Source organism: Diabrotica virgifera, chromosome 4, assembly GCF_917563875.1.
Source record: "Diabrotica virgifera virgifera chromosome 4, PGI_DIABVI_V3a".
NCBI lineage: Eukaryota > Metazoa > Arthropoda > Insecta > Coleoptera > Chrysomelidae > Diabrotica > Diabrotica virgifera.
Window position 1 is genome coordinate 29,516,788 of NC_065446.1, and position 21,172 is coordinate 29,537,959.

General features: G+C 33.7%; 1 protein-coding gene across 1 annotated transcript in view; it reads right to left on the reverse strand.

The window, feature by feature from the left end:
• Positions 1-20,159, reverse strand: part of LOC114349361 (leucine-rich repeat protein SHOC-2-like) — a 160,562-nt gene extending 140,403 nt beyond the window's left edge. The window contains exon 1 of the mRNA XM_028299710.2: positions 19,659-20,159. Within this exon, the coding sequence (XP_028155511.1) occupies positions 19,659-19,990 (332 nt within the window). The 5' untranslated portion in view covers positions 19,991-20,159. The remainder of the gene's footprint in view (positions 1-19,658) is intronic.
• Between the last annotated feature and the right edge of the window lie 1,013 nt (positions 20,160-21,172).

The following is a 21,172-nucleotide window of genomic DNA, read 5'->3' on the forward strand; positions in this document are numbered from 1 at the left end:
GAACCGCCCAACCTTGCTATAGAGTGATAATTATCCCATCTTTCTTTGATTTTCCATATGCACACATGGCTCACGTACAAATCTGCAGCAACTTTCCTTAGTGAAAAACATTCTTCGAGTTTGGCAATTGCTCTTGCTTTTTGCATATCACTCAAATGCATTCTAACCATTTTGGAGGAGTTTGACATCGTTTTGTTTTATTTTTCAGCACTAGCGAAATTTTTGACAAGCATTGACTTTTTGAAATTTTTTGACTTTGACATTTATCAAATCCGTACGACACTGCAATTATTGTAGAGTATTACAATATAAAAATTAAGGTGTAAACTATTCAGTGATCGTAACTGTACATCATGTCGTGACACCTTATTTAAAAGGTTTTGAAATACCAATTACAAAAATATATAATACTTGAACAACATTTCGGTCAAATGCTTTTTAAGTGCAATCATTTTTTTCGAATCCTTAGAAAACTAATGAGCATTTTTAAAAAATTTAAACGCCGAATGCCAAATTACATTATTACCGAGGGCTAAAAGTCCCTATTTTAAAATTATTTCTAAAAATGATACATCAAAGAATATATAGACTGTGCGAAGAAAAAATCAGCCGAACACAGTGTGGTTTTCGAAATGCAGTTTTACAAGAGAGGCTCTATTTAGTATACAAGTGCTATTTCAACGATGTAGAGACGTAAATTGCGATATTTATGCATGTTTCATTGATTACCATAAAGCGTTCGATACAGTAAAGCACGACAAGCTGATGGAGATATTAACCAATATTGGAATAAACACCTGTGATTTAAGGATTATCAGCAACCTGTACTGGAATCAAACATCATCTATCCGGACAGAGGCAGAAGAATCCGACGATATCAAAATCAAACGTGGGGTCCGTCAGGGATTTATACTATCACCACATCTACTCTGAGGAAATCTTTCAAGAAGCAGTGGATGATATTGACGCCGGAATTCGAATTAACGGAGAATGTATCAATAACATAAGATACGCAGACGACACGGTGGTATTCGCTGACAGTTCTGAAGCCCTGCAGGAGTTAATGAACAGAATCGCAGAAGTCAATCAGAGATACGGACTTTCACTAAACATTAAGAAAACAAAATGTAGGATGATCTCTAAGAATGAACAGCAAATCGGACGAATCAGTGTGAATGGTCAACAAATAGAAAGAGTAAAAACATACACCTTACCTTGGTACGAACGTCATTGAAAATTGGGACCATTCCATAGAAATCAAATGTAGGATAGAGAAAGCAATATCTGCATTTCGAAAAATGGCAAAGTTATTCAAATGTCATGATTTGTCTATACCCATAAAAGTCAGGTTACTACGATGTTATATCTTTCTTATACTGTTGTACGGAGTTGAGTCGTGGACTCTCACAGACGACGCCTGTAAGAAAATTGAGGCTTTTGAAATGTGGCTTTATCGTCGAATCCTGAAGATATCTTATACCGACCACATTACTAATGAGGGTGTTTTGCTGAGAATGCAAAAAAGAAAAGAGCTGTTAATCAAAATAAAAACAGCCAAAATCGAATACCTTGGTCACATCATGAGGAACAGTGAAAGATATATGGACTGCTGCAACTAATCTTGCAGGGAAAAGTAGAAGGAAAGCGAGGACCTGGAAGGCGAAGGATTTCCTGGCTGAAAAATCTACGTACGTGGTTCAACACAACCACTGTAATTTGCACATTTATAAAGCATTATCGTAATCAGTATTTCAAAAGCTTTTAAATTAGGTGTCACCTAATGTACAGTTACGATCACTGAATAGTTTACACCTTAATTTTTATATTGTATTACTCTACAATCGCAGTATCGTACGGATTTGATAAATGTCAAAGTTAAAAAATTTCAAAAAATCAATGTTTCTCAAAAATTTGGCTAGTGTTGAAAAACAAAATAAAATAAAACGATATCAAACTCCTCCAAAATGGTTAGAATGCATTTGAGTGATATGCAAAAAGCAAGAGCAATTGCCAAACTCGAAGAATGTTGTTCACTAAGGAAAGTTGCTGCAGATTTGTTCGTGAGCCATATGTGCATATGGAAAATCAAAGAAAGATGGGATAATTATCACTCTATAGCAAGGTTGGGTGGTTCAAGAGGGCAGAAGATCTCCACAGATCAACAGGATGAGTTATTAGTAGATAGTTACAGATTATTTGAGAGAATCTCCTTTTTGCCAGAGCTCAAAAAGGTAATGAAGAGACAGCGTTTCCGAGCAGTATTTGCACTGCACGTAGAAGAATTACACAAAATATATTGTTTATTATTTAACATTGTTTTTCATTATTTAATATAAAAGTAGATTTAAAATAAAATGGAAAATTTAAAACCATACTTCCCCATTTTCGCTACCTATTAAGACCATAATCCATTTTATTCAAAAAAACTTATTTCTATAAGTACAGTGGAATCCCGATAAGTCGGCCCCCGATAACCCGGAAGTCCGGCTAACCCGGACCGATTTTCATCAGATAAACATTTTGATTTTCAATATTTTGTATTTTTCAATTTAATTGTGGCTTATTTCCAATCAAAATAGTTAATTATCAGACAAATCTTTCAACAATAAAAATGTATGTAATATAATATTTGAGAGATAATGTGTATGTGTGTATTTTTTTTGAACTATACGATATTAAAAATGACTCATAGCACACGCCGCAGAAACAACAGCCACCTGTCTGTAGTATATATTCCTTTTTATTTCAAACTGTCAGCATTGTTTAGGAAAGACTACTTAAAAAATTCTTTTATAAACAATGGTCTTTAGTATTGTGTGTCTTGTATTGTTTGGGTTTGGTGTTTTTTTTAGAATTGTAATGAGTAGGTAATATGTACTGTGCATATTTATAAAAATATTTCATGTTATTTCAATTCTAACGGAGTTTATCTGTAAGTATACCGTATTTTATTAATTTTTACCATATTCTCCGGCTATCTCGGATTTTCGATAACCCGGATCGGTCGCGGTCCCGATTAATCCGAGTTATCGAGGTTCCACTGTACTATCCATTTTGTTAAATTTTGTAAAATATATTTATATTAGGCGAAAATCGTCGATTCAGAGTGATGGTTTGCGCTCCCTCTTCTAAGTGAAAAATAAGACAAAGGCCCAGAGCACGCCAAATAGAATTCTATTTTGCTGACGTCACAAAATAGAATTTCATAATGGGAGAATCGACGGTTGCTAGGCAACGTGACGTCACTAAAATAGAATTCTATTTGGCGTGCTCCCGCACCAGTTTTGCCTTCGCATTGCAACTGAATAAAAATGGAATTTTTATTTTATTTTTATATTGGTCTTTATTCCTTTGAGTAATTAGGTCCATTTTCTGTTGGAATTTACCAGCTGAACAAACGGGGTCGTGAACTGTAAGTTTTTTTAATCCCCTCTTCTTCTTCGCTTCAGCATCCATCTGGTTTTTAATTTTTAGAAGCCATGGAGGTGTTACCAGGGAAATGGACCAATAAGTTTTCAATTAAAAATATTTTAGAAATATTTTTAATATTTTTCAATATTATTAATGTTTATATTAGGTTGAAAACTTTTCCTTTCAGTGGCCAGATGTCGCTAGACACCTACTTCATAAACGTCAGTTACAATGCGGGGATAAGCCTCTTGGAGTTTCTTCACTTAGGGCAGAGAGCAGCAAGTCTACGCCTCTCCGATGATGACTCCAAAAAGAGTCGAAAATCGTCGATTCAGAGTGCTGGTTTGCGCTCCCTGTTCTAAGTGAAAAATAAGACAGTTTTGCCTTCGCTTTGCATCTGAATAAAAATGGAATTTTTATTTTATTTTTATATTTATATTACTTTGATTTTTTCATTTTAATCAACCTATTGCGTAGATACACCACTGTTAACGTCACTTTGACGTAAAAGGTGGGTTTAAACGAGGTAAAAATTTAAAACATTGGCTCGTAGATACGTAAGCCTGCAAACTATTCAATGATCGTAACTATACCTACAGTTGAGTCCGGGAATCTTTACCCGTGTGTCATCATTTAAAACATACGAAATAAGTCGATGATAAGTCGGAAATTGAAATTTACTAAACGCAACAGCAAGTCTCTTACTGTCACTTGCTGTTGCGTTTAGTAAACTTCAATTTCCGACTTATCATCGACTTATTTCGTATGCTTTAAATTATGACGCACGGGTAAAGATTCCTGGACTCAACTGTACTTTCCGATTTAAAAAAATCAAAGTTATGCCTGTCACCTGAAGAGGGATCGCGTAAAGTTCGAAACATTAATGCTATAATAATATTATAGATATACAGGGTGTCCCGAAAAGATTGGTCATAAATTATATCACAGATTTTGGGGTCAAAAAGAGGTTGATTGAACCTCACTTACCTATATACAATAGTGCACACAAAAAAAGTTAGAGCCCTTTGAAGGGACAAAATGAAAATCAATGTTTTTTCATATATCGAAAACTCTTAGAGATTTTTCATTGAAAATGGACATGTGGCATTCTTATGGCAGCAGCATCTTAAATAAAAATTAAAGTAAAATTTCTGTACCCCATAAAAAATTTATCGGGGTTTTGTTCCCTTAAACCCCCCCAAACTTTTGTGTACGTTCCAATTTAATTATTAGTGTGGCACCATTAGTTAAACACACTGTTTTTAAAACATTTTTGCCTCTTAGGACTTTTTCGATAAGCCAGTGTTTATCGAGATATTTTGAATATTTATCGAATCCACCACATATTTGTATATGGTTAGAGACCTGTTAATAATCTGAAAATGTATTTATAATTTACATTTTTTAGGTATATTTTGAAAAAGAAGCCACATCTCGATAATAGGTGACTTATCAAAAAAAGACTAAGAGGCAAAAAAGTTTTAAAAACACTGTGTTTAACTAACGGTATCACAATAATAGTTTAATTGGGACGTACAGAAACATTTGGGGGGTTTAAAGGAACAAAACTTCCATAAATTTTTTATGTAAATATATTAAAAAAGAAGCCGCATCTCGATAAAAACTCGCTTATCGAAAAAATACTAAGAGGCAAAAAAGTTTTAAAAACGTTGTGGTTAACGAATGGTACCACAATAATGAATTAATTGGAACGTACACAAAAGTTTGGGGGGGTCTAAGGGATCAAAACCCCCATAAAATTTTTATGGGGTGGACAAAGCTCACCATAATTTTGATTTAAGATGATCGTGCCATAAGAATGATACATGCCCATTTTAAATAAAAAATTTTTAATAGTTTTCGACATATTAAAAAAAATCGATTTTCATTTTGTAACTTCAAAGGGCTGTAACTTTTTTTAAGAGCACATTTGTACTAAGGTAAGCTAGGTTCAATTGAACTATTCTTTACTCCAGAATGTATGGTATAATTTATGACCAATCTTTTCGGGACACCCTGTATATTTATTTATTTTCATAGTTATAGACTAAGAGCCGGATGGAAAAAATTTGCTAATCATTTTAGGCACCGTAATAAGAGTTCATAACTTAAATAGTAGAACCTAAAAAAACGTATGAACGTAGAAACCAAAAATGTTTAAAGTACATAATCGACGTGTCCGGTTATGACATTCGTATGAGGAAAAAACATCTTAATATGTAAACAATGGCATATAATTAAAAAATTGAAAGGTGCTATTAAGAGACCAACTGGCAGGAGTATTTTTTAGTGATAACATGTTTAATCTGGATATTGGTGACGTAGTCCCATAGACTCTGGACTTATTGTTTGGGAGTTAAAAATAAGTGTTAAGACGTCCTTGACTCTCATCTTAGAAGATTATTCATGTTGGTAATACCGAACATCATCATTTCTCATGTTGGTAATACCGAACAAAACGAACTTATAATTCAATATTATTTTCTAATACATATGGGACTTTGATATAATCGGTCTTTCACGCCCTTTGACTTATTAAATATTTTCAAGCCTCTTGCCTTCTGCATATTTTACGCGGAAAATGGTTGCCTAGCAGTTTTAGCATTTTTGATCAACATTAATGACAGTCCCATGTCCATGATTGGTTTTGGGTTCAAAATGAAGACGATAGAAAACCTTGTGTGTAAGAGCTAGAGTCGCTCAAAAAAGAATCGAGTTTTTAGAAACTATAATAATTTTATTTCATTTGTTTATTTAGACAAAATGTAGATTTCTGCTAAAGGTCGAATAAAACAGAATTAGCAGGACGAAGGTATAAAATCCATTAAACGCACCGATACTTAGGGAAAGAGACATATTATATTGCATACGGGAGGAAAACATGATTTTATTTATGGAGGGGATGTTCTGTTTTGGTCAATAATCAAAATCGGCCGATTATCACGATAATACCAATACAGAGAGATAATAAAAACATTGGAAGAAATTAGGGGAGGCCTATGTTCAATTTTGGATGCAAAAGGCTGGATGATGATGATGATGATGATAATGATGATGATGATGATGATGATGATGATGATGATGATGATGATGATGATGATGATGATGATGATGATGATGATGATGATGATGATGATGATGATGATGATGATGATGATGATGATGATGATGATGACGACGATGATGATGATGATGATGATGATGATTATGATGATGATGATGATGATGATCACGAATACAGAGATGAGAAATGGTTGGAAAAAACTGCTTTCAAAAAATAATATCTCTTTGAAAATATGTTTAGGATGCAGAAATTAAATACTTCGGTAAGCAGAAAGCAGTAAGAGCATTAAGTAGTAGGCCAATGTCACCTGTAGAGCTAATTTACATAGGTACCCCAAAAACTATAGTATATTGTACAACAAGTGCGAAAAAAGACATATTTCTTACGAGCGCAGAAGTTTGTTGGCACGAGGCGAGGACCGCAAATCAAGCGAGGTGTTGTACATTGTACTTTTTCTATTGATGCGGTTTTGTCAAGAGTTCAAACTTCAAAATTAAATAATTTAGGTGCTTTTAGGTATTTATTATATGCATAAATTGAAATAAAATAATACATATACATGTTGGTATTTAATATTCTTAAAGTTTATGTACGTTATTTATTTAAAATTGTATCTAAAAGTTATTTTGGAACAATTTTGATAGGTAATTCTTGGTAAGTTTTGCTTTAACACATTTTGTTTGACAACATTAATTGTGTTTGTATTGTGCATGTTACCATGGAAACGGAGGTCATATGTATCGAATACCGGCGGAGAACCCGTGAGGAAAAATATTTCTCACTGCAATGGCCGACTTTTCTCACTGCGTGAGAAATTGTTCGTTTTGAATGTATGTAAGTAGTGAGAGAAGTTGCACATTGTATAGCATCGATAGAAAAAAGGTATTTTTCTATGGATGCTATATAATGTGCAACTTCTCTCACTACTAGAAAAAAGGTATTTTTCTATGGATGCTGTACTATGTGCAACTTCTCTCACTACTTACATACATTCAAAACGAACAATTTTTCACATAATGAGAAAAGTCGGCCATTGCAGTGAGAAATATTTTTTCTCACGGGTTCCCCTCATAGATATAATAAGTAGATTAGGCCAGGTTCGAAAAATAGCGTAACGCGGAGCAGTTCGGGTCGGTGGTCTATCTATCTCTCTGTACTGGCGCTTAGCTTTCTATCTCTAGCATATGATGGCAGCCGCCTCTGTGTTTGTGTCGTTCCATTACTCTCACCTCTTGGTAGATACGCTCACACTCGCACGACAGACAAAGATAGCTAGACCACCGTACTTGATATTGGCGTTACACCCCGATGCATTGAGTGGCATGTAACTAGCCTGGTCTATTGTTAACATGTCTCTGGTTCTCCTACGGTTTTCCATATATATATATATATATATATATATATATATATATATATATATATGATCGCCGTTTCCATGGTAACATTCACAATATAAACACAATTAATGTTGTCAAACAAAATGTGTTGAAGCAAACCTTACCAGGAATTACCTATCAAAACTGTTCAAAAATAACTGTTAATTAGAATTTCAAATAAATAACGTATATAAACTTTAAGAATATTAAATACCTACATATATATGCATTTTATTTCAATTTATGCATATAATATACCTAAAAGCACCTAATTTATTTAATTTTGAAGTTTAAACTCTTGACAAAACCGCATCCATAGAAAAAGTACAGTGTGATTGCGGCACACTTGATTTGCGGCACTCTCGGCTCGTGCCAACAAACTTCTGTGCTCGTGAGAAATATGTCTTTTTCTCACTTGTTGTACAATATACTATTATATACCTTAAAAAAGTGCAATACCAATAACTCTGTGGAATAAACAAGGAACTTTTCTTTACTATGCAGATGATGCACTCAAGAATGAAAATTGTCGATTAAGTCTGGCACAACAATTTAATCGTGCATCAAAGAGATTCAAATTGATACTGATTGGATGTAGGTACTCGTGACACATTAGCAAATAATACAACAGAAAATGAAGTGCGAATACTTAGATACTGAAATGGAAAGGTATGCAGTTTTTCAATAATGAGGAATTTAAATCAATCACAAAACCAGATTCGGTTTAAAAATACAGGGTGTTTGGTAAATAATGGGCTATAGTTTAACCTTAGATTCCTGAGCTTAAAATAATTCGATTTAAGCTAACTTACCTTAGTACGAATGAAAGTTGATAATACGTTGCGCTATTTACACCGCGCTATTTTGACAGAATTGACATTTCTCAGACGTGTCATAAATACAGATATTGCTCAACATTTTGGTTGCACTATTTTTACGGATTTATTGATTAGTTGTTTTTCTAATTTGTATGCAATTTTGGATCAAGATTTAGTTAGAAGCTCTCATTTTGACCAATGCTAATGATGAAGACATCTAGTTGATCATCTTGCATAACATTCTGGTAGATGAACATACATCTATTACATGCTAAAAATAAAGAATTTGATTTAAATGGAAGGAAGGTTTGAATTCTTTTCCAAATATCGAGCATGGGAAACAAATGATCCTTGAGAGTTCTTAAAATAAAAAAATTTCCTTTTGTACACTTCATGTTTTCCTGAACTAACGTCCAATTTTCTGAATAAGTCAATTGATTTTGACCTAAAACTTATTTTAATAAACACAAATCGTCATCAGATGTAAATCTGATTCGTTTGCTATTGTCTGAGGTACTAATTTTAGAAAATTATTACAAATAAACTTGGTTTAAATGAAAGACAAACAACAAACATAACCTGAAAAGAAAATAGCGCAACGAATACCGCACAGCGTAACGGCTCCCCTAATAACGGCAGGCATTAGAGAGATATTACAGAGCCTTTTTTGCACTTGCTGTATTACAGCACGCGTTATTTTGACAGTAGAGCATGCGCAGATGTGATATCTGGCTTACGCTGCGTTATTGGAAATACGGCCTGCCGTTATTAGGGGAGTCGTTACGCTGTGCGGTATTCGTTGCGCTATTTTCTTTTCAGGTTATGTTTGTTGTTTATCTTTCATTTAAACCAAATTTATTCGTAATATTTTTTTAAAATGGGTACCTCAGACAGTAGCAAACGAATTAGATTTACGTCTGATGACGATTTGTGTTTATTAAAACAAGTTTTATGTCAAAATCCATTGACTTCTCCAAAAAATTGGACGTTAGTTCAGGAAAACATGAAGAGAAATCTTTTATTTGTAAGAACATTCAAGGATCATTTATTTCTCTTGCTCAATATTTGGAAGAAAATACAAACCTTTCTTCCATCTAAATTCTGGATTTTGAGTACCTACAAATTAGATAAACAACTAATCTTAATCGTGCCGTAAAATACCGCAACTAAAATGTTGAGCAATATCTGCATTTATGAAACGTCTGAGAAATGTCATTTCTGTCAAAATAGCGCGGTGTAAATAGCGCAACGTAGGCTGTGTTAAATTTGCAATATCTCTCTACTATTTCCAATAACGCAGCGTAAGCCAAATATCACATCTGCGCATGCTCTACTGTCAAAATAACGCGTGCTGTAATACAGCAAGTGCAAAAGTGACTATGCAATAACCGTAACACAGCGTGTAATAAAAGTTAAACTTTTATTTTATTTATTCTTGAATATTTCCTGGCAGGCATGGAATAACAACACGAAAAAACTTTTATTCTCTTAATATTTTTACATAAAACAGATATACTACATTCATCTCGCAAAACTCAACTGTTTTCGAGATAAACGCATTTTAAGTTTGCGATACCACATAATTTTTTGCATAATATCATTGTAGTTACACCTGAAAAATAACTTAAAACCATATTAATTGTGCCAGTTCTCATATTTATGTCATTGCATCGCAAATTCTATTTGAAGAAATTGGCAAAACATTTTTGGAAATTTTTATGGTGTTATCGGGTGTAACTACAATGATATTATGCAAAAAAATGTGTTGCATCGCAGATTTAAAATGCGTTTATCTCGAAAACTGTTAAATTTAGCGCGATGAATGCCGTATACCTTTTTTAAGTAAAAATATTAAGAGAATAAAAGTTTTGATTCAAAAGGTATGTAGAGTGTTCCTCGTCACTTGTCTCAACATCGACGGAATCGATTTTGTCGGTTCGAATTCCTCTTAAAACGACCCATAACTGTAACGATAAACTTCAATCATATAACAAAATTAATGCAGTGTAAAAACGCATAAGGGTGAGATGGCATACCTATGCCATCTAATCCACCTGCTTACTATGCCATCTCAGGCAATATTGCAATCATACCGTTTTTTAACCTAATTTTTCTTAAGCACATTTTTAAGATATAAATCGATACAGGCGTGATAGGCATAAGGTAAAAGAACATCACACCATTTAAAAACTTAACTCAGGTGTAAAAACTCGCGAATTATAATGTGATACAAAAAAAAGTCAATAAATATGTTGTCCTACTTAATTAACATTCCAAAGGCTACTTCTATCAAAATAAAACTAACATGCATAAGTTCAACAATTTTGACAAATTTTAACTTGAGGAACTGAAAACTGTCACACTATGCACCAAATTTGGAATAGTTTACGAAAAACGCGTGATATGCCATCTCAGCCAGTATGCCGTCTCAGGCATATTTCCCCTACATCATTTTTGGTGGCGAATTTAGATTTCTCGTCCCAAAAACCCCCGTTTACCAAATTTTGTGTTACTATCCCATGCCTGTTATGAAATACCTATTCAAAAGAATAAATAAAATAAAAGTTTAACTTTGACACTGTGTATTTCGGTTATTATCAATTTTCGTACTAAGGTAAGTTAGCTTAAATCGACCTATTCTAACCTCAGGAATCTAAGGTTAAGCTATGGCCCATTCTTTACCAAACACCCTTCATAAAAACTATGGTTTAACGGACAGAAAAAAAACTGCTGCAACAATAATTGCTTAACAGGTTACCTGCGAGAACATTTTTTAAATAACTTCCTATTTGACGGAACGAGGTCTTAAAGACCCCACTCATCATAAAACTTCTTATTTTACGGATAAAAATTTTTTTAAACTAAAAGACGTCACTCTCATTGTGACGTCAACAAAAAACTGCATACTGCTTAATATGTTTCAACAATGTCCACGAAAAAAATGGACAATGAATTCATGAATTTCACTTTTTTTACAATTGTTGGTATTTTTGAGTTTTATTTCAATAAAAATCTTATATAATTTTCATGGAACTTAATTATGGTAGGGGAGCAAAGTATGCTAAATGTGCAGTCACTCGAGCGTTATGGGGACCTATTGGGTTGTGAAGAGTGGATCCTAAAACCAAAAAAAGTTAAGTAAAGTTTTCCAATCGTTTTTTTAGATTATAGCGCCATCTATCCATAATTCGAAAAAATGTCTCGACTAAAAGTTACTTATTTTTACGCAAGGAATCCAAATCTGCAATTAAAAATGGGGGCTCCTATTTAAGATTTTAAAGTAACACCTCCACCCCACCTCCGTGGGCTGTCGTGTTTGGTGCCATTCGATAGATTTTTCAAAAATATTGAATTTAGTTTTTCGATCTGATGTTCATTTCGCTTAATGCCGCGGAATTCGTATTTAAAATTTTAAATTTACCCCCACCTCTCTCCGTGGGAAGTCGTGTTTGGTATCATTCGATAGATTTTTGAAAAATATTGAACAAGTATTTTTTGGTTTTTCGATCTGTCATTTATTTCGCGAAATGTTCGCTTTTTTCTTGTGAAACTTTGGAACTCACCCATTTCCTTACGCCCCGCTAAAATCGTCAGATTTTTGAAATATACACTGTTTTCCATGTACTTAACTTACCTTATCTTAATCTGACGATTTCGAGTTTTTCTAAGAATAGATTTTTTTGGCCCCCCTGTGAGAAAGGAATATTGTTTGACAGTTTTACAATGAATTTCTATAAAGAATTTTCAGTTCTCATTTATTAAAACAAAATAAGTTTCAAAAATATATTACAACCTCTTCGGGGTCATATATGCCCCCAACCGCCAGATGAAAGAAAGTTTCTGACGAGGTCTGGTAGACCTCGTACTGCCATTATTGAAGTCATATAAAAATTGATTCCACCATATACGAAGACGGGGCCAAATAGACCTCGTTCCGCAGGTAACGTGTCAATTGTAACTGTTGAAAGCAGATTTTCGTTTATTTGAGGTAAATATGCACAAAATGTTAGAACAGGCCTACGACAGGGAGATGCCATATCCTGTATTCTCAGGAGCGTCATTTGAAAATTTTGATAGGGGGGCAAGCATTATATATACAATACATTTATATGCAAACATAATACAAAATTGATCTATTTTTTGTAAATTTCAGTCATTTTCAGGGGTAGGGGGGCAAATGCCCCCCCTGACCCTATCAAATGACGCCCCTGTGTATTCTATTCAACATCACATTAAAGAAAATAATTAGAGAGTCAAAAGTCAACACCAGAGGAACAATAATAACAAAAAGCGTACAAATATTGGCATTTGCAGATGATGTTGATATCATAGCTAGAAGCAAAAGAGAAATGATAGAAGCATTTAATGCGATAGAAAGAGCGGCACAAAACAGTGGAATACATATTAATGAAATAAAAACCAAATACATGAAGGTCAGCAAATCGACAGGCCAAAGAAACCTACAGAATCTGACAATAGGAGACTATAACATCGAAAGCGTAAAAAATTTTACATAGCTAGGTTCACTAGTTGCCGCAGATAACAATGTCAGCGAAGAAGTTAAGAGAAGAATACATATTGCTAATAAAACATATAATGGACTAATTAAACATCTAAGATCTAACATCACGAGAAAAACCAAATACAAAATATACAAAACCCTGATAAAACCGGTCCTTATATATGGATCAGAGACATGGACACTGTCGAAAAGAGATGAGAACTTATTAGGTACGTTTGAACGAAAAATCATCAGGCCCATATAAAAGGGGGTGAAAGAAAATGACGTATGGCGCAGAAGATATAATTTTGAACTATACGCAGCATACAACGAACTCGACATCATAACATCCATATAGATCGGACGTCTGCGCTGGATGGGCCATATTGAACGGATGTTGGAGACCGAAACACCAAAACATATATAATGAGGCAAACACCAGTAGGGAGAAGGTCAAAGGGAAGATAAAACATAAATACATGGAACAAGTGGAACAAGATCTGAAAACACTTGAGATTAACCACTGGAAGATCAAAGCAAGGAACAGAACAGAATGGTGGAAAATCCTAAAACAAGCCAGGACCCAAAAAGGGTTGTCGAGCTACTGATGATGATGATGCACAAAATATTAAAGTAATAATAACAATAATAGTAAAGGAGCAGTACTACTCGCAACGGCCAAATGCGTACGAAAATTTTTGGGAGATACACCTGCATACCAAGTCACCTAGGGCTCGATAACACGGAAAGAGTCCCACCAGAGCTCAATCCTTTTGATACCGTAGGTATCTGGGATGAGTCAATTTTCCCCTTAGAGGGAGTGTGAGCCGTATGGCTAAATCTGGATAAGGACAAAAATGGAGACCATGCAGAAAGCTGTACTACTCGCGACGGCCAGAAGTGTACGAAAATTTTTGGGAGATACACCTGCATACCAAGTCACCTAGGGCTCGATAACATGGAAAGAGTCCCACCAGAGCTCAATCCTTTTGATACCGTAGGTATCTGGGATGAGTCAATTTTCCCCTTAGAGTGTGAACCGTATGGCTATCTGATAAAAAGAACAAAAATGGGAGCTAATGATAATTGATAGGAAATATTTTAATATTCAGATAAACAATGATAAAACTATTTCACATAGGTCATTACTGGAAAAATTATCGAATAAATTAAGGAAATTATAAATCCATTTGTAGTACAATAAATGAAGGTATAACTCAATTATTACCTCCGATTTCGGAGAACCTCCATATATTTTCATTAAACTTGTTGAGTAGTTAGAGGATAGTTCAAGACACAAAATATGGTGCTAACTTAAAAATAACCCCAGAAATCGATAGAGGGACCAATTCTAAAAGAAATTTGTGATATAAAGTTATTAAAATATACACCTATATAGGAAGAAGACAGTGTAGCGAATCTTAGAAATTCATAAACAGAGTGAAATCCAACGAGAAAACAAACAATTCCAATACAAAGTTAAGAATGAGTCCAGCATTACAAATCCCTATTAACAGAAAAAAGACCGGAATACTTAAATGACACAAACACATAAATACAAGTAGTAGGAGAAAAAGTCCTCATAAATAGATCAATAGTGGAAAATGCAGTAAAACAACTTAAAAACAGAAGATCCCCTGGAGCAGGGGAGACCAATGCAGAGCTACTAAAATATGGTACAAACAAATTGTATGAATCTCTAGCATATATATTTACAAACTGCGCCAATGGCGAAGATGTCCTGAAGAATGGCGAATCGCTTAAATTATGAAGAGGAAGAACAATGCGATGTCCGAGCTGGCCGGTACTATTCAGTTAATGTGTTTAGTTTAAAACAAATAATTGAAAAGAAAATAGAAAGAAATAGGCCAATACATCTAATGTTTGTAGATTTACAAAGGCCTACGAAAATGTCCCGATAAGTAAACTATGGGAAGTGCATACTTCAAAGCACCAATATCAATCACACACTTATAACAGTTGTTCAAAATACGTACAAGAATATGATGGGAAAGAAACTATCAGAAATCAGAACCGTCCAAGGTGAACAAAGGTTTACCTACGCCTGGGTTGTTGCATTTCCCCAACACTATTCAATATATATGTATGTAGCAAAATCGCCGATGCAATGGAAAAGGAAATGCAACATGCAACGGAATGGGAATACAAATTGATGAAGATACTTGTTTATGTACCCTTCACTTCGCAGCCGACCCAGTAATTTGAGCAAATGATAAGAGGAGGACTTGGAATATATGGCGCGCAAACTAAAGGAGGAATATGAAAAATGGGAAGGAACATGAATATGGACAAAACACAATATTTATGTATTGGTGAAGAAGCAACCGATTATATTATGGAGAATAATGAAACAATAAAAACAAGCGGATGTTATAATTACTTAGGAGTACTGTTCAACAAAGAAGGCACAGATGATGATGACATTATAAACAGAATAAATAAAGCCAGGAGAATAATTAAATCGTTAAATGGAATATTGTGGAGGAAACACATAGGAAAGCAACCAAAAGTAACAATTTATAAAACGTTGATAAAAGGCACATTGATGTACGGTTCTGAAACGTGGAGGATTAAAGAAGATCAAAAGAGAAAACTAGAACAGAAAATAAAAATGGAGAGTATCGAAAATGAAAACAATGTAGAAACTAGCTGGAGAAAATTAAAGAAAATATTCGGAACGCTGCCCGAGAAGCGAGAAGCCCTTGGAACGAAAATAATAAACAAAAACAAAAAGTGGTCAACGAAAACACCATGGTTTACACTAGAGGTTAAACAAAAATGTCACCAAAAAAAGAAAGCTTTCCTAAAGTATAAGTCGGAAAAACGAATGAATCATATGAATACTATAAAAGAGTAAGAACTGAAACCCACCAATTGGTAAGAAAAATAAAAACAGATTACTGGGAAAGATTCACAAAAGGACTAGAGATGGATTTCTACGGACAACAGAAACAAGTATGGCGCTTCATAAGACAACAAAGAAGCGAAATGAAAGAACTAGTTGAAATAGAACACATAAATGAGGATACACGGGTGGCCTTCCTGACAGAAATGTTTAAAAAAAAACGAAGAATCTTTACCAGGAACGCCAAATATAGTAACTGATGAAAATACCGAAATCTCCCAAATAGATGTGAAACAAGGAATAAACAAATTAAAAAATAGAAAGTCACTAGGGGAAGATCAAATACCAAATGAACTCTTAAAATATGGAGGTGATCACCTTGTACGACAACTGCAACTTCTTATTCATAAAATAATTACGACGAACAGAATACCAGATGAATGGAGCAGAGCGATCATGCTGATGTTCTTCAAGAAAGGAGATAAGAAAGACCCAAATAATTATCGAGCAATAAATCTTTTAAATGCAACACTCAAATTGACAACAAGGATTATAACGATAAAAATAAACGAACGCATAACTCTGCAAGAGGAATAGCAAAGATTTCGGACAGGAAGATCATGCATGGATGCAGTTTTTGTAATAAAACAATTAAAAGAAAAGTCCCTGGAATACAACAAACCAGCATATTATGTGCCTGTTAGATTTGAATAAAGCGTTTGATAGAGTGAGAATTCGGGACGCGATACATTTACTATATGAAAAGGGAATATCACTGGATTTAATAAAAACCATTGAGAATATAATATATTATGTAAAAAGATAACATAGCTATGGTAAGCTGTAAGGGAAAACTATCGCAACCTATCAAGTATGAAACTGGCATTAGACAAGGAGATTCGCTGAGCCCATTAATATTTAATCTGATAATGGATGAAATGGAGGAAATAAAGATAATCTGCTACGCCGACGACGCCATAATAACAGCGGAAAATGAAGATGACCTACAAACATTAATTAAAAAATTCGAAGACACAGCGCTCATATACAACATGGTGATCTCAACAGAGAAAACTAAATCGATAGTGGTATTAGCGGAACCGAGACGATGTAAATTGGTCGTAAATAACAAAATAATAGAGCAAGTGATGGAAACAGAATACTTGGGAATAAAACTGTCAAGCTACGGAAAAGTGGAGGAATAAGCACAAAAACAAGTGAACATGGCGAACAGAGCAGCAGGATGCAGGATGTCTCAACAACACAATCTGGAGAAACAAATACCTCACAATAGAGACGAAAACCAGGATATATAAATCAACAATAAGACCGATAATGACGTATACAGCGGAAACAAGAGCAGATACGGCGAAAACACAAAGACTGCTGGAAACAGCAGAAATGAAAGTCTTACGAAAAATAACAAACCAAACTATAAGAGACAGAGTAAGAAGTGAGGAAATACGAGCGAGATGCGGTATAGAAGAACTAAACATGTGGACCAAAAGAAGAAAAATAAAATGGAATCAACACATAGAAAGAATGACAGAAAATAGAATAGTACCTACGAATAGCAAGAGACAAATCGCCAAATGGGAGAAGATCATTGGGACGACCGAGGAAAAGATGGTCAGACAATGTTAATTGAGGCTAAAAACCGAAGTAAAACAGGCATTGAGCCTATTTATAAAGTAGGAAGAAGAAGAAGAAGAAGAAGAAGAAGAAGAAAAGAGAATACTAGAGGCTACGGAGATGGACGCACTAGGACGATCAAATAGAACATCAAAGTTGGAGAGGATTCGAAATGAAATAATAAGAGAGAGAATTGGTGTAAAAAAATCAATTATTGTATATACTGATTGCTTAGAGGAGAAATAATTAACCTGGTACGGGCACGTTCAAAGGATGAGCGAGGAAAGACTCCCTAAAAAGACAATGAGATGAGTACCAAGAGAAAAACGAAAAAGAGGAAGGCCGAAAAAATCTTGAATTGGTGGTATACGGAGATCTATGAGCGAAAGAGAATTATCCGATGAGGACTGGAACAACCGAGGGAACTGGCGTTTAGGCATCGGACAACGTCGCAGGACCTTATTTGAGCTATTACTGATCAAAGATTTTGATTATTCGTGAAAGTAATACATGTTCTAAAGCGGTTTTTCATAAATAACCCAAAAAATATGAGTTTTTACAAACATTTTGTCATTACCAAACTTGAAACTATTAACCCTAAATTGAAAATAACCCTAAAAATATAAAAGGTTAAAGGGTCTCGATTAGATGATTCTCGCAGAAAAATTTAGGCTTTAAACGTTTCTATCCCAATTATTTTTATCTCATAAAAATAAAAAAAGGGAAATTTTTGCTAAAAGAAAATCAAATTTCATTATGTACATACTTATCACTTTTTACATAAATTTTTGTAGTTATTATTAAAAGAAAATGATATTTGAAAAATTCTGATTTTTTTAAATCATATTTTTTTTCAAAATATGAATCCTAAACCGATCAAAATATTTGAGGTCATTACTTATACTAAAATAAAGAAAGTTTTATAGGGATTACCATAAATCTATGGCTTGGTTCTAAAAGGGCCAATGTCAATATTTTGTTTTTTTTTGTACAGCTTTCTTTTCAATTTAATATTGACCAAACAAAATGCAAAAAATTGACACTGGCTCTTTTAGCATTAAGCCACATTATGTGACTTATTGTTAAAATGGCCAATTTCAATTTTTTGCATTTTGTTTGGTCAATATTAAATGCAAAAGAGAGCTGTACAAAAAAAACAAAAATTTGACATTGGCCCTTTTAGAACCAAGCCACAGAAATTTTAATTCTTGTGAAAATGGTGTGTTTTGTTTTCACTTTTTAATTTTTAATATCTTGCTTAATTTTGATGCCATTAACTTATTCTTGTACAGCTCATTTGATAGGTATTTCTGAGTACTTTTAAAAGTGGTTATTAGTGAATAGTTAGATTTGAGTAATCGCAAAAAAATATACATTAAATTACCTATAACTAACTACTGAGCAATATTAAAAGCTACAAGAAAGTAGCTCATTCTATCTTTTATTAGCTTCAATTTTGGTAATGACAACATTTTTGTAAAAATTTATAGTTTTTGAATTATTTATAAATAACCTCTTTAAAGCACGGATTTTTTCACGAAAAATAAAAATTTTGATCTTTAATAATTAAAAAAGTATTGATTTATTTTAATAACTTTATATAACAAATTTTGCTTATAATTGACCCCTCTATCGATTACTGGGGTTATTTTTATTAAAATAATGTCTGTTGTTTCTTGCGGTATTCTCTAACTACTCACCAATTTTCATGAAAATCGATGGAGGTTCGACGAAATCGGAGGTGAAGTGTTTAGTGACTGTACTACTGATGATTATAAAAATTTAACAATGTCTCTTTTGTTTCTTGAAATATCCTCTAACTACTCACCAATTTTCATGAAAATCGATGGAGCTTCGACGAAATCGTAGGTGAAAATTTCAGTGAATGTATAATTGATAATTATACAAATTTAACAAATGTGGTTTTACATAAAGTTTAACACAAAATATAAATGATAAAAAAGCACAAAGAAAATTGTTATGCACTTACCCAATAAAATCATGATTTAGTTTTAAATTTTCAATAGTCATATTAAGTTCTTTAAAAGAATGTTTATATAAATCACCAAGGGATGAAAACGCCAAACGTAACGACACTCTATCAGTAGGTTGAAAATGTCCTCGAAGTTTGTCCAAGACATGATCGAAAGATTCCATTTTATCACACGATATCGACGTTAATTTTACAAGAGCATCACTTTTATCTGTCTTACACGTACAAGGGACGATTTCTTTCCATATCGGACAATGTTGTAAACTGTGCGTAACCCCTATAAGGGAAATAAGGAGCACTAAGAGCATCCCTAACTGGTGGAAAACCATCACAACTGCCCGAATTTTCCGGCGTTTACATTTAAACCACGCGCGCGGTTCGCTCGAAAAAAGCTGTTTAAGCTGCTCGTCGTCAAGTCAAGATAAAGCTGTTAGATGATGAGCGGTCAGTAGCTGACTAGCACTAGCAGTGGCAGTGGCTCCTAAATTTTCTTTAGTGGCCTACGGTCGCATGTATGTATGTGGCGCCACATAGCAGCTATATAATATCTCTATCAACAACCAGTCACTTCAAATAATCACGTTACCTAAATACTGGAAGTATATTCCGTATAAATCTAGTCAACGAATACATATACAGGGTCTTTCGAATCAACAAACCGTAAGAAATGTTGCTGATTTTTTAAAGTTTACTCATTTAAAAAGTATATCCGAATATAGGTCGATCTGTACCCATCTGCTTGCCGGATGAAACATTGTTTTTATTAAATTTTATACATAGACAAATATTTCTAGTTGTTGTTCTGAAGCTATTTCCTTGTGGCATTTTTATAATAAACTATTTTTAATGGGAAATAAGCCACAATTTTACCAAAAAAATGATTTTATTAACGTTTCGAAGCCCAAATCGGGTTTCGTTGTCAAAATACTAAATACTACTAAAATAAATAAAAATGTTGTTGCTAAGTAAAAAAAATTCTTCTAATAATTTATTTAATCTGACTCATTTATATTGGCAATTCAGACGTATATTATACATTTTAAAGTAGAAGACTTTAAAATGATATCGCCAATATTTATGAGTTGCGTTCCTGGGACGACTTTACTAAAAGATAGTTCATTCGATTACATGAAATCCATCCCAACTCAAGAATATCCGCCACAAAAAAAAAATCATAGCATGTGATCTGTCTTTAAAAAGACAACCAAATGCAACGATGACAGTAAAATTCTCGCGTTAGAGATTCCATAGTAAATCACGAGGGAAAACCAGGAAAAAACCTCGTGATACTATCCCGACATCGTAAGTATTTGGTCTTACATTTAATTTACTTTCAAAAAACTAATACCAAATTCTGACTTTAATATGTTTAAATTATAAATAATATTAATAATATATAGATATACAGTAAGTAATACTAAAATATAAAATTTGTACTAACTCGATATGTTATTGACTTACTAATCGTGGTATTTTCTTTCTATTGACTTCCTCTTTCAGTATGGGTAACC